Below are 15360 nucleotides of genomic sequence, written 5' to 3' on the forward strand. Positions count from 1 at the left end.
AGTTGAAAAGTACGGAAGGGAGAAAAATCAAATTTTTTTCTTAATGCTAAGACTCATTTGATTCCATTTCAGAAGAAATATATAAACACAGACATTTTTGAAGTGATTTTTCTTCTAGGACCAGCTAAATGCATACATGAAAAATCAGCATTTGCACAAGGTTCAAAAGCTAGAAAACATTTCTTAGAAATCATAGTTTAATTAGAAACAGATCAATTTTGTGACCAATACTTAAAATTCTATATAATTCCAGGGGTTCCTAAAAACCATGATATTACATAAACTATTTTTTAATAGACTTTTTTTAGAACAGTTTTAGATTTACAGAAAAATTGATAAGATAGAGAGTTCCCATATACAGCCTGTACTCAGTTTCCCCTATCATTAACATCTTCCATTAGTATGGTGAATTTGTTACAATTAATGAACCAATATTGATCCATTATTACTAACTAAAGTCTATAGTTTATTCATATTTCCTTAATTTTTTTTAAACCTAATGTCCTTTTTCTCTTCTAGGACCTGTGCAGGATACCATATTACATTTAGTTGTCATGTCTCCTTAGATTCCTCTTGGCTGTGATAGTTTCTCCGAGTTTGCTTGTTTTCGATTACCTTGATAGCTCTGAGGAGTACTGGTCAGGTATTTTGTAGGATGCCCCACTACCAAAACTTGTCTGATATTTTTCTCATGGTAAGACTGGGGTTATGGGTTATTGTGAGACCACAGTGGTAAAGTACCATTTTCATCATATCGTATCAAGGATACCTACTATCAATGTGATTTATAACTGCTGATGTGGACCTTGATCATCTGGGTGAGGTAGTCTTCGTCAGGTTTCTCCACTGTAAAGTTACTCTTTTTTTCTCTGCCCTTTCCATACCATATCCTTTGGAACGAAGTCACTGTGCACAGCCCACACTTGAGCTATAGGGATTTATGATTCCTCTCCTTGAAGGCAGAGTATCTACAAAAATTACTTGGAATTCTTCTGTATAGAGATTTATCTCTTCTCTCCCATTTATTAATTTATTCATTATTTATATCAGTATGGACTCATGGATATTTATTTTATACTTGGAGTTATAATCCACTGCTACTTTAAATATTTTTTCCTCAATTGTTCCACCTTTGGCCATTAGGAGCTCTTTCTGTTGGCTCCTCTGTCCCTTTAACATACTCCTATTAATGTAAGGTTTTGTTTTGTTTTGTTTCGTTTTTGAGCACTTCCTTACTTTCTGGCATTACAAGATGCTCCAGGCTCATCTTGTGTATTTCCTGTTCTAGTCCTGGAATCAGCTATTTCTCTGAAGAGCTTTGGTTTCTGTTATTGGAGAATGGTATTAGAAACCAAGATCTGTGTGCAAGGTTTACATAAACTAATTTTAATAACAACAAGACAATCACTGATATTATGGCACTTAAGAGTCTAACCTTCCTTCACTAATTCTTCAGACATGACTATAAGCTGGTCTTGGGTTCTGAATGATATCCTTCATTTCTAGATATAGCAATATCTTAAAAACCTCTAAATACTTAATCTCTTTATATTTAACTCCATACTAAAGTTGGATACCAAAGAATCATCTCTGAGCACTTTAGTAAAAAAATATTTAAACTGAATTTCATAATACCTAATGAGTAGATAGCAAGCTGAGTAAAATATTCTATATACCTAACTTTCTTTGTTGACAATTAGTGTTAAAACTAGATAAGATTACAGAATAGCTATTTTTATAATTTAAAAATGCTTAAAATTTTGAGAAAATCATTGAAGAAAAATGAGACATATTTTAATATTTAAGTAAGTTGCTCAAAACGGAAACCATTGTACTTCAAGTGGAAAAAAAAATCTTCCAAAAAAAAGTTTGTTAGCTAAGAGTTGGCATATAAACTACCATCTGTTGTGAAACCATTAACAAATTAGCTCAGGAAATTGGAAAGCACAAACTGATCACAAAGCTTTATGATAAACTCCATCATTTAGTAATGTCATTGTAATTTAACATTATTAAAATATAAAATATTTTAAAGTTCAATGGTAAAGATTTTATCACTTCCTCTCCATTTCTGTCAAAACTGCATACTGATCTGGGCACACTGATTTAAACCTAACTCCCTCACTTTATGTCAGAACAGAATTTTGAGTGGGTGTTTTTTAAGCCAAGAGTGGTTGGGGTATTGCCCATGTGAGGCATCCCTAGAGGTTATCTGCTGGGCAAACTAACCAAAGTGGGTAAATGTTACTGGGTACCAGGAAAAGAACAAAAAGTTGGATTTAAGTAGAACTCACTGTTTTAAATTAAAACTTTCCATTATTTATAACAAAGCAGCATTAATTTTATAGATGTATTCAGCCCACAGAAGCTTTTCATATGGTTATGACAAATTAATATACTTATTTTTATAATAATCAAAATACAAACTCAATTCCAGGTTAAATATCAAAAGGCTTGGGGTCAATTCCCATCTATTTCCCTTAACTAACTGAGCAAAAATTAACTTTTCTGTGTTTTGTTCCACCACCTGGAAAGTGGAGAGAGTTCTATTTAGTATTAATGTAAAAATAAAGTCCTCAAGTAACAAATAACATTTGGATCTATAGAATAAAGGTGGAAAATTCTACTAAGAGAAGGAGGAAACAATTTTTAACCATCATTTCCTCTCATTTAAATACTCTGAATTCTTACTAGCATTTTTTCTGAATCAAGTTCAATTAAATATTTTTAATAGGTTAAATGTCATCCAACTGATCACTTCTAGGCTCAAAACCCTCCAATGACTTTCCATCTTATTCAAAGAAAGGCCAAAGTTCTTGTGCCCTACATAATCTGCCCTATATACCTCTTGGACTTGCTCTACTTCCCCTCTTATTCCACCCAGGGACTCGACTCAGACATACTCCTGATCTCAGGCCCTTTGCCCTTACTATTCCCTCAGTCCCTCAGCAGAGAATTCTTCCCCCAAATCTGCATGCCTCACCTGCTTCAAATCTTTGTTTAAATATCCCCTTCTAATGAGCGTTTCCTGACCACATTATTTAAGACAGCAATAGTACCCCACCCTCAACACCCCAACCCTCCCATGTTTTTTCCTCCATTGTATTCATCATCTTCTAAATTACACACTATACGATTCATTCATTTTGTTCATCTGACTTATCCCTCTACCATTAAGCTCGATAAGAAACGGATTTTTGTGTGTTTTGTTCACTAACTCTTCTAAAGTGTTTACAATAGTGACTGGCACATAGTAGTTACTCCATAAATACTTGGTGAATTGAAACCAATACCCCATTTAAATTCATAATTTAATCTGTTCTTCACATCTAGACTTTTAAATGAGAACAACTAAAATACAGCAGTCTCCCCTTATCCATGGGGGATACGTTCCAAGGCCCCCAGTGGATGCCTGAAACTGTAGATAATACTAAACCCTATATGTACTACGTTTTTTCCTATATATACATACCTATGATAAAGTTTAATTTATAAATTAGGCACAGTAAGAGTTTAACAACAATAAATAATAAAATAGAACAATTATGACAATATACTGTAATAAAAGTTATGTAAATGTGGTCTCTCTCTCAAAGTATCTTGTATTGTACTCACCCTTCTTCTTGTGATGATGTGAGATGCTACAATGCCTAAGTGATGAAATGAAGTCAGGTGAGTGACATAGGCATTGTGACCTAGCATTAGGCTACTACTGACCTTCTAGTAATAGGTCAGAAGGAGGATCATCGGGCCATGCCGATGTTGATGGTTGGATGGCAGGAGCAGATGATAAGGATGGTTGGGAATCCAACAAAGGGATGATTTATGTCTTGGGAAGGAAGAGCAGGATGGTGTGAGATTTCATCACACTACTCAGAATAGCGTGCAATTTAAAGCTTATGAATTGTTTACTTCCGGAATTTTCCATTTAATATTTTCAGACCATGATTGACTGCAGATATGAGGGGACTACAGTAGTGTAAGATGTTACAAGAGAGATCTATAAGAGAGTAGGTTAGAAGGGCAGAGACAACAAAATTGGCTAGGTTGGCATCATCAGGGAAGGCTGATCACAGCAGGTCAAACTTAAGCTGACATTTGAAACAATAAGCAAGATCAAAGGAGAAGAGCAGAGAAACACAGAGGGAAAACACCGAGTGAACAAGGATGACAGATTTGAAGGATTCTTAACTAGTTTATTGTGGCTCAAGTACAGGTATATGCTGGACAAAGTATGAAATGAAGCTAGAAAGGGAGACAAGAATCACAGCAGGAAGGGTCTTGCGAGGACAACTAGAATTTGAACCTTGTCCTGAAAGCCATGGGGAGCTACTGAAAAATTTTAAGTGATGAACAAGGAACTAGCAGCAGCTTTAACTATATAATAAGCAGAGTTATAGGAGGCAACTGATCTGCTATTAAGAAAACACACAAAACTACCATAACAGTATTTCTAATACTAAAGAAAAAAAATTTCATTTAATCCTGGAGAGAATTTAAATTACAGAGTGGGTTCTCAATCAAACAACAAAATCTCATTTTAAAATCTTCTCTACGTCTCAATTCCCTCAACTAGAAAATGGGGGATATTAACAATACCTATTGTCATACAGCTGTGAAGATTAAATAAGTGAATACCCTTAAGTGGCTAATAATACTGCATGGCATGTCTTAAGTATTTAATGATGTTAGCTATTAATACTTTTATTATTAGTATCCTGGAAAAATTAAAGTTACAGCTAATAAGGTCTATATTCCCAAACATGGAAAATACATAAAAAATAAAGAGTAAGTTAAATAGGACTTACAGTCAGCAGAAATAAGCGCACTCGAACACACATTTTAGTAAAAACAAAAAAGTCAAAGCAATTCTTAATTTGAAGCTATATATAATTCCTGGAAAGGGATAAATTCATTATTTTGGGTGGCTAAAATGTGTCTTGAAAGGAATTCAAAAACTTTCTGCACTTTCCAGTTGGGTTGTAATTTTTGAAAGCCCCTACAATGTTGAGTGTGATTTTTTATATAAGGTCATCTATGAGCTGTTTTTCTGGAGACTAGTTAGGGAAGAAAGAACACTTTACACATGCTTTCTCATTTAATCCCAACAACTCTAATGCAGATAACTTTAGGATCCTTAGTTTTGAATGAGTAAATAAAAAAATCAGTTAAATAATTTGTCAAAGATAAGACAGTTAATAAGTGGTTTGACTTCAAAATCTATACTGTTAACCACTACAAAATCACTAGCAATTATAAGAAAACAAGAAGACAAAAAGTTTTGACTACAGACGCATTTAGGATTCTAAAATCCTCTTGTTCCTATTAATAATTAAATTTCTTGATGCTTTTTATTCTGATCAGGGTATATCATATTTATTTTTGCAGACTACTTAAAGAAATTCCATTAGTCTGAGACATTCAACCAGAAAATTAGCTTGCAAAGCTTGCTTTTTTAATGTAGTTATGAAAATGTCTTTGGTCTGTTCTAATTGTGCAGATAGCAAGAAAAAAAATTTCTTCTTTAAAATAAAAACTGGCATTATCTCGCATGTAATTAAAGCCCATTAACACCAACAATAAACGTATATGAATTTTCAGAGGTTTAAATTCTATCCAATGACATTTCAAAGAAGGGACCGAGGCTCAGTCACTCCCTCTGTGTAATCACAAACACATTTAGGCTGAATCTGAATTCATTTTTATCCTTCCTAACCAGTGGTGACCTAACGATATAAGAATGTATGCAAGTTGTTGCATGTGTGAATACACTGATGATCTCTGAATTTTAAAATTTTGAATACTCAAACTATTGAGTTATTTTTGAATACTCAAAGTCACTTATTGTAGAAACAACAGCAGATGAGTGAATTACTGTATTAATTTAATTTCTTCAAATACAAATATTTGAGTGATGGTTATATACCAGGCATTATATACCAAGCACTGAGGAATACAGCAACTTAATAAGACAGGCAAAAATTTCTCTCTTATGGAGCTTCCATTTTGGTGGGGAATGTGAACAACAAAAAAGATGTATAATTTTTGGCAAGAATTAGTGATTTTCCAGAAATATAAAGCAGCATAAGAATATAGCGATTAGAATAGGAATATTCTTTTTAGATAAAAATTTGGCCAAAAAGAGCTTTATCTAAGAAAATAGAGACCTGAATGAAGTGAGAGGATAATATAGTATTTAAAATTCATAATGGTAACTCTGAATTGTCAAAAACATTAAAATGATATACTATACGGTATCGCATTTGTTTTTTATTTAGTGGAACCTTCAAGTTCAATCCCTTAATTTTATAGGTATATGATCTGCTCTAAACAAGCATTATCGTAGAACGGTGACTAAAATCCATCAATAAGTGTCATTCTGTTTGAGGAGGAAACCTAGGTGATAACTTTTAAAAACGGTTCCAGGAAAATGGCTAAAATTTGAAAGCTGCAACACTTAAAGAAGGTTAAAGTCATTGTGAGATACTAATATTAAACAGCTCCTCCTGAGATGGGGGAAAATGCATTATTATAAAGAATATTAAGCATTTTATAGATGTATTTATCTGAGAATATTAAGATAGAGGGAGATTATAAACTTTAAATCAGAACTGAGAGTTTCAAGTTGACTAAAGAATCTTTGAAAACAAATTTAATAAACTTCAGCCTCAGAAGTATATCTACTACAGAATACTACAGTTTATAAAAATGAGTATTTTTTCACTTAATGTATTTCTTCATCTAAATATGACATTTACAAAAATAAAATTTTCATAACTACATTAAAAAAAGCAGGCTTTAATTATATCAAATAACAGATTACATAATAATATAATTTATTAAAAGAAGAGTTTGAGAGAATGTGCTTTACGGGAAAACATTTTACTCACAAGAGAGTAACAGCAGTTGGAAGAGTTGGTCTGAAGAGATTTGAAGTATAAAAATATTTGACTAAGTTGAGTTCTCCCCCTAGTGGAACTTGAAAATGCTCTAAGATATTTCCATGACTAAGAATAACTTAAAATGTATTATTCTTATAATTGAAAAAGGAACTTCAAGTTTTAACAAAAGATCTATTTACGGATCTTAATCTGCATGTAACAAATAAATAAATGCGTGCAAGTTAAATCATTAAGACTTTTACTGAAAACATATTTACTAAAAGTATTAATTGCAAGCTAGCCAAGGAGAACTCAGTAAGCAGAAATAACCCAAAAGCAGGGTATAGAAAAATACAGTAATTTATGAAAATATAGTAGCATGTAGAATGGTACTGAATTTTGAAAAAATGTGAAAATACTGAAAAGAGAGTGTGTGTAGGGGATGGGGAGGGAGGATGGGGATGTAATGGTGAGAGACGAAGCCAGAAAGGCAGGTTTGAGCAACAATGAAAAGATAATCATTTTATGCTGAGGAGTTTTGATGTGATTTGGTAGGTAAACGGCAGTCAAGTTTTTATGTTTGCTCTGTAGAAGAGCCGAGACTGGAGAAAAGGAAACTGAATAGAAGTTACAACAGTGAATTAAGGGAGTGGCAGGAGCAATAGAAAGGCTATGAAAGATACAAAACGTTTCTGAAATGATTAAAATGACCTTTGATTTAGTTTTAGATTTACTCAGGACTTTTATCTTTTGAAGTAACTGAAGAGTTGAATAAGACACTGTAATCTGTATGAATTAAGAATTATCTGAAGGCAAATCTACAAAAGTAGATAAGCAGGTAAAATGTTGGTAGGGATGTTAACTAGCACAAGCACTTTGTAAAATAATATTGTATTATCTAGTAAAGCAGAAAATTTGCACACTCTGTATATACAGACTTGGTATATATGATAGAGGGTAAGAAAAGCAAAAGTGAAATTCCTACTAGGTTGAAAAATTCGATAATAGATGATACCACTGATCAAGACTTGAGACAAAAGAAGAAAAACATTTTGGATGGAACACGAACACATCTGATTTTAAACATGTTGAATCTGAAGTACCTGTACAACTTCCAGGTGAAGCTGTCTGCTGTCCATTAAAACTATTGGTTTCTTCATCAAAAACACAAGATTAAAAAACAAACAAACAAAGACAAGTCACACAGTGGGAGTAGATATTTGCAAAACATAACACCGATACATAAAGAAGCACATACCCATTAGAAAAAGATAGACAACCCAATAGAAAAATATACAAAAAAGACTTTAACAAGCACCTTACAAAAGAGGAAATCCAAATGGCCAACCTTATTAGTAATTAGGTAATGGAAATTAAAACCACAATGAAATATCACTGCATACCTACCAGACTGGCACAAATTAAAACACCTGACACCAAGTGTTGGGGAGGATGTGGAACAACAAGAATTTTCATATGCTGCTGTTGGGAGTTTAAACTGGTACTAGCACTTTGGAAAATACAGTTGAACATTTGCATGCTCTATGACCCAGCCATTCCACACTTTGGTATACATGCTAGAGAAACTTGTGCACATGTGATCAGTATGGTGGACAAGATTGCTCATAATCACAGGATTGTTCAAAATAGTCCCAATCTGGAAATTCCCAAATGACCACCAATATTAGAATGAATAAATGCATTGTGATATAGTCATAAAATGGAACATGTACAAAAATAAAAATGATGACTCTTACTAAAATCACATTGAACAAAGAAAGTAGAGACAAAAATAAAAATATTTACTATGACTCTACACAACATTCATAAACAGGGAAAACTAAACTGTATGGATCAGAGACACATACACAGATGACACAACTATAAGGAAAAGCAAAGGAGTTATTACCATAAAGTTCAAGATAAGCAAGCAGATTGGCTAGTGTGATTGGGCAGACTTCTGGGGTCCAGGCAATATTCTCTACAGTGGCTATATGAGTATTGTTTTTATACATCTTATAATGTAGCTCTGTTTATGAACTTCTCTGTATATCACGTTAATAATTTTTTTAAAAGGTTTAAAAATTATTGGTTAGGGGAAACATGCTAGGGCTGGAGATAAATCAGGATTCATTGTTGTAAAGATGGCTCCTGAAGCCATGTAAGTGAGACTTTTCATTTGAGTACAGTTTTTAAAAAGCCAAAAATTCTCAGAGGAATACAAACACGAAGAACTGATAAAGAAGACTGAAAACAACAGTTAAACAAAAAAGAAGAGAGTCAAAAGTGAGTGATGTTAGGCAAGCCAAAGGAGGGGAAAATGCAAAGAGGATGAAGTGGTCAACAATGACAAACGATATAAGCTCAAGCAGGATAAATACTGACAAAATACCAATGAATTTGGCAATTAGGATTCCAGTGACCACTTAAGAGCCATTTGATGCTAACATATTCCTATTGACAGTAAAAATTTCATGCATGTTCTTTTCTATTTTTCAAAAATGACATAACGTATATTTCATTTTAAACAAAACATACAACATACCAAGTTCTTCATTTTAATAAGTATTTCAGAATCAACAAAAAGAGTGATTTAAATCTTGCTATTTTGTGACTAAGACATACAGAAATGTGGCAAAATTTTATAATTTTCTTGATGTTACAAAAGTACAGGCTAAATCTAGAACTGCATATGATACCATGAGTTAAATAGTTGATTATAAATATATTTTGCTGTCAGTTCATGTCTGAAGCTTTTCTGAATATGTGCTATTTTACGGAGAATATTATCAATAGAACATGAAGGATTTTTTTTATAAACTTATACAAATCATAATGTGTTGTCATTACTTTTGACCCAGATCAAAAGATGAGGCTATAATACGTAAGTTTTAGAAATTAACTGAATTTTGAATTGAAGTTTAAGGACAAAAAGATATTTCAGGTGGGAAGAAAAGTCTAGATGTTGTAGCAAAAACTGTATTACGGTTTGGAATAGAATATAATCAAAAACTTTGAAAGAAATAAGATTTTAGGGCCAGCTCCATGGCTTAGCGGTTAAGTGCGTGTGCTCCGTTACTGGTGGCCCGGGGTCAGATCCCGGGCATGCACCGACATGCCGCTTCTCTGGCCATGCTGAGGCCGCATCCCACATACAGCAACTAGAAGGATGTGCAACTATGACATACAACTATCTACTGGGGCTTTGGGGAAAAAAAGAGGAGGAGGATTGGCAATAGATGTTAGCTCAGAGCTGGTCTTCCTCAGCAAAAAGAGGAGGATTAGCATGGATGTTAGCTCAGGGCTGATCTTCCTCACAAAAAAAAAAAAAAAGATTTTAAACATAATACTTTGCCCATATTAGAAATCTACTACTTTATATTATACAATAAGAAGTAGGACATAAGAAGTAACAAAGCACATTTATTTTTAAAGCTTTGAAATTTCATTTGAAATGGCTTTCACAATATAGAAATATGATAAATTGTCATTCAAAAATGGACTTTGAGCACAGGCAACAGAAGGAAAAAATTGGTAAGGTGGACTTCAACAAAAATAAAAACTTTTGTGCATCAAAGGACAACAGCAACAGAACAAAAAGGCAACCAATGGAATGGGAGAAAATATACGCAAGCCATATATCTGATAAGAGATTGACCTTGAGAATATATAAGGAACTTCTATAACTCAACAACAATCTGATCAAAAAATGGGCAAAGAACTTGAATAGACATTTCTCTAAAGATATATAAATGGCAAATAAGCACATAAAAAGATGCTCAACATCACTAATCATTAGAGAAATGCAAATCAAAACCACAATGAGTTGCCATTTCATACCCACTAGGATGGCTATTGTAAAAAATGAAAATAGAAAATTAACAAGTGTTACTGAGGATGGGAGAAACTGGAACCCTTGTGCACTGCCAGTGGGAACGTAAAATGGTACAGCTGCTGTGGAAAACAGCATAGCAATTCCTCAAAAAATTAAACATAGAATTATCACATAATCCAGTAATTCCACTTCTGGGTATATAACCCAAAGAAATGAAAGCAGGAACTCAGATATTTGTACACCACGTTTACAGCAGCATTACACACAATGGCCAAAAGGTGGAAGCAACCCAAGCATTCATCAACGGATAAATGGAATAAACAAAATGTGGTATACACATACAATGGAATACTATTCAGCCTTAAAAAGGCAGTTCTGCCACATATTACAACAGGGATGAACCTTGATGACATTATGCTAAGTGAAATAAGCCACTCACCAAAAGACAAACACTGTATGATTTTACTTATATGAGGTACCTATAGCAGTAAAACTCAGAGACAGAATAGAATGGTGGTTTCCAGGGGCTGGGGGAAGAGAGAAAAGGGGAGCTGTTTTTTAGTGGGTACAGAGTTTCAGTTTTGCAAGATGAATGGAGTTCTGGAGATTGGTTGCACAACAGTGTGAATATACTTCATGTCACAGAACTGCACACCTTAAAACCGTAACTTTTATGCTAGGTGTATTTTACCACAATAAAAAAAAAATGGACTTGAAAATTAATAGGTTTTGAAAATAGAATCACAGTCATCAGGAAGAAGAGATAAGTCATTGTTCAGGTGCAGAGGGAAGGGAAACAAACGCATTATTTTTCCGTGAGCTTTGTTATCATCATCTGGTACCTGGATTTCGAGCTCAGCAATGTGCTGCTGTAGCTCAGCCACAGCAGCTATGCCGTCCGCTTCCCGCAGCCTCACAGCCATCACCTCCTCCTTATTCTAGGGTGGCAAACAGAGCAAACCAACAATAAACCATACAAAATAAAAATAGATAAATAGATAAATAAAAAAATAATGTATAAAAAAACCATATAAATCAAACCAATAATAAAACATAACCACTTGTAACCACTTGTAACCTGCCTCACATTTAGAAAATAACAAATCCATGATTAAATGAGAAAAAAAGCCATTATTTCCTGAACTTGATATGAAATGAATAAATATACAGAACAGCATTCCATCTTTAAATGTTAAGAAATACCACTCATATAAATATTGCTCAAAATTTTTAAATTAAAAATTAACTGAATGAACTAGAATTATTAAAATTACTGGTGACTATGAAAGCTGTTAATTTTTTATGCAAGAACAATTCTTGAGAACTTTCAAACAAGTAAGTAGGACAACAGAATAACAGAAAATACAGATACTAAGAGTTAGCTAGATAATATTAAAAGATTATATTCTTTCTGAGACAATAAATGTTAATGAATACTTACATTACACTACAAAGGAGAATAATAGAAACTAATTATATCACAATTCTGCATAACATTCATCACATCAAAATTTCACAAAACAAAAACTCTAAAATCATATTCTACAATATCCATGCTAAATAATACTGTATTATTATTATAGAAATAACAAAATATGAAGCAAATATGGTAGAGAAAAACGGGGTATGCAAAAATATTTTGCTCCTCCATTAACTTCAGTTGAAATTTACCAATCTCTTGGTATCAAAAATGTGCAACATGGGGGTCGGCCCAGTGGCGTAGCGGTTAAGAGTGCGCGCTCTGCTTTGGTGGCCTGGGGTTCGTGGCTTCAGATCCCAGGTGCACACTGATGCACCACTTGTCGGGCTATGCTGTGGCAGCGTCCCATATAAAGTAGAGGAAGATGGGCACAGATGTTAGCCCAGGGCCAATCTTCCTCAGCAAAAAGAGGAGGATTGGTAACAGATGTTAGCTCAGGGCTAATCTTCCTCACAAAACAAAAACAACAAAAAAAACAAAAAAAAAAGTGCAACATGGTGACCACTGGAGAAATTTCGCACCTGACAGTACCATAATATCAAAATTTTAAAAAATTAATATTAAATTTAGTAAAACTGTAATAATTAAACTTTTAAATAAAAATTTATATTTATTCTTGTATCTCAGATCTAATATTGGTACTTCACTTCAAATACTACTTTAAATATTTTGTCAATTTGCATATGGCCAGAACATGTAGTCTCTATACCCAGGGCTGTGCTGCTAAGTGCTTAACAACCACCTTTCAGGTAGGGATGTGCATGCATGTGTGTACATATGTGTTCATGTACAGGTTTATTATATATTTTAATATAAACTGATACAGAGGATGTATAGTACACAATATACAGATAATAAGATATACAATACAGCCATGTGCCGCTTAACAATGTCTTGGTCAATGATGGACCACATGTACCATGGTGGTTCCATTAGATTAGTACCATATAGCCTAGATGTGTAGCAGGCTATACCATCAAGGTTTGTGTAAGTACACTCTATGATGCACACACAACGATGAAGTCGCCTAACGATGCATTTCTCAGAACGTATCCCCACAGTTAGCAACACACAATTGTACTCATTATTGTAAATTCTATATAGTCAATATATTCTCACAGAATGCTTTCACTGATTTTTGACAAACTCTTGTATCCATAAGCCACCTATGGCTGAGACTGAGGAATAAGTGAAGTTTTGATATGAATGTCAGTTAATTATTTTTGTTTGTTAGAAAGATGAAAGTGAAACAAAGAGGACATGTTAGAATTTTACTCATTTGTCAATAATGTGAGCCAGTTTTTTATTAATTCTGATAATAGTAATCAAACACTGGAAGAAAATTTCCTTAATATTTTTGTGCTACTCATAACGTAAAGGCTGAAGATACAACACACTTTTAAGCTTTCATCTGCATTAACAGCCTAGAGCAGGAGTCAAAAACTTTTCCTTAAAGGGCCAGATAGTAAATATTTTAGACTTGTGGGTCATACAGTCTATCACAGCTACTCTATCTGCCATGGGAGTGTGCAAGTGGCCATAGACAATACATAAATGAATGGGCAAGGCTGTATACCAATAAAACTTTATTTACAAAAACAAACAGCCAGACAGATTTCGGCTATGGGCTATAGTTTGCCAACTTCTGGTCTAGACAATCAACAAAACAATAAATCAAGCCCTGACTTGTAGTTTGCCAACTTATGTGGTGTAAATACCCCCACCATGGTTCCTTTCAAGCTACCAGCATAACATTATTGAAGACAGAGTTGGGAAGAAATGTACAGTAGCACACTATTATATGGTATTTCACAATAGGTATAAACCTCAAAAGCTTAGATAATAGTACAATGTAAAAATAATTAGGAATGATAAAGTGTGAGTATTTATTACCTTTGTTCCACTATAATTTGTTTAATTATGTTATGTTCTACCATAATTTGTTTAATTACACTATATAATTTAATTGTTAATATGTCTATTTAACAAATGTGTCACAAAATTCCTGAAAATCTAACAATTCGTTATCGGTTCTTGCAAGCCTTTACTTGCTGGCTCCAGCCTATCATTGTGTCTATGTTGAATAAAATTCAAATCTCGTCACTCCCTTATTTTAAACACTTTAATGGCACTCCACAGGTCTTGAGATAATGTCCCAGGTCCTTATACTGGTGTCCAAGATTCTATGTGACTGGCTTCCTATTCACTGCTCTAGCTTCATATCTTACCAGTATTCCTCACTACACCGCCCTCCAGCTAGAATGAACTTCTTTTAGTTCAAACAAACCACCTGTTGTTCTTTCTCACTTCTGCTCTTCACACGTGCTATTCCCTTTGCCTAGTGAACTCTCTGTTGCCTTTCCTTAACTAACTCCTTCATACGCTTAAGGTCTCAGCTTAATAATTCCTTAGTTAGCCTTTCTTGAACCATTACCCCAACACTAAACTCCCATTGTACTGTCCTAAATACCTCCTCAATCACAGCACTATCCATACTGCACTGTAATTGTATGTTTACTTGTCTACATCCTTTACTAAGAGAAAGCCCCTCCAGGACAGTGATCTCTCCAACAGCCAGCACCAACTCGCAACCACGTGAGCAAGCCACCTAAAAAGTCTTATACTTTAGCTTCAGTTAAGCCTGCCAATGACTGCAGCCTCATGAGAGACTCTAAACTGGAACCACTTGGCTAAGCAGCTCCTGAATTTCTGACCCACAGAAACTCTGGGATATTAGTACTTATTGCTATTTTAAGCCACTAAGTTTTAGAGGTAATTTGTTAAATAGCAATAGAAAACTAATATATTTATACTCTACTAATTTTAGTTAACATCGTATAAAAAAAAATTGTATCAATCAAGTAAAAACCAAAAAGCTGGGGGCCAGCCCCGTGGCTTAGCGGTTAAGTGGGCGTGCTCCGCTACTGGCGGCCCGGGTTCGGATCCTGGGTGCGCACCAATGCACCGCTTGTCCAGCTATGCTGAGGCCGCGTCCCACATACAGCAACTAGAAGGATGTGCAACTATGACATACAACTATCTACTGGGGCTTTGGGGGGAAAAAAAAAAAAAGGAGGAGGATTGGCAATAGATGTTAGCTCAAAGCCGGTCTTCCTCAGCAAAAAGAGGAGGATTAGCATGGACGTTAGCTCAGGGCTGACCTT

General features: G+C 34.2%; 1 protein-coding gene across 9 annotated transcripts in view; it reads right to left on the minus strand.

Moving 5' to 3' along the window:
- Window positions 1-15360, minus strand: part of EVI5 (ecotropic viral integration site 5) — a 233937-nt gene that overhangs the window by 69503 nt on the left and 149074 nt on the right. For all 9 annotated transcript variants that reach the window (XM_058538530.1, XM_058538529.1, XM_058538527.1 and 6 more), the window contains one exon: window positions 11559-11654. In XM_058538530.1, the coding sequence (XP_058394513.1) occupies window positions 11559-11654 (96 nt within the window). The remainder of the gene's footprint in view (window positions 1-11558; window positions 11655-15360) is intronic.

Source organism: Diceros bicornis, chromosome 4 (assembly GCF_020826845.1).
Source record: "Diceros bicornis minor isolate mBicDic1 chromosome 4, mDicBic1.mat.cur, whole genome shotgun sequence".
Taxonomy (NCBI): domain Eukaryota; kingdom Metazoa; phylum Chordata; class Mammalia; order Perissodactyla; family Rhinocerotidae; genus Diceros; species Diceros bicornis.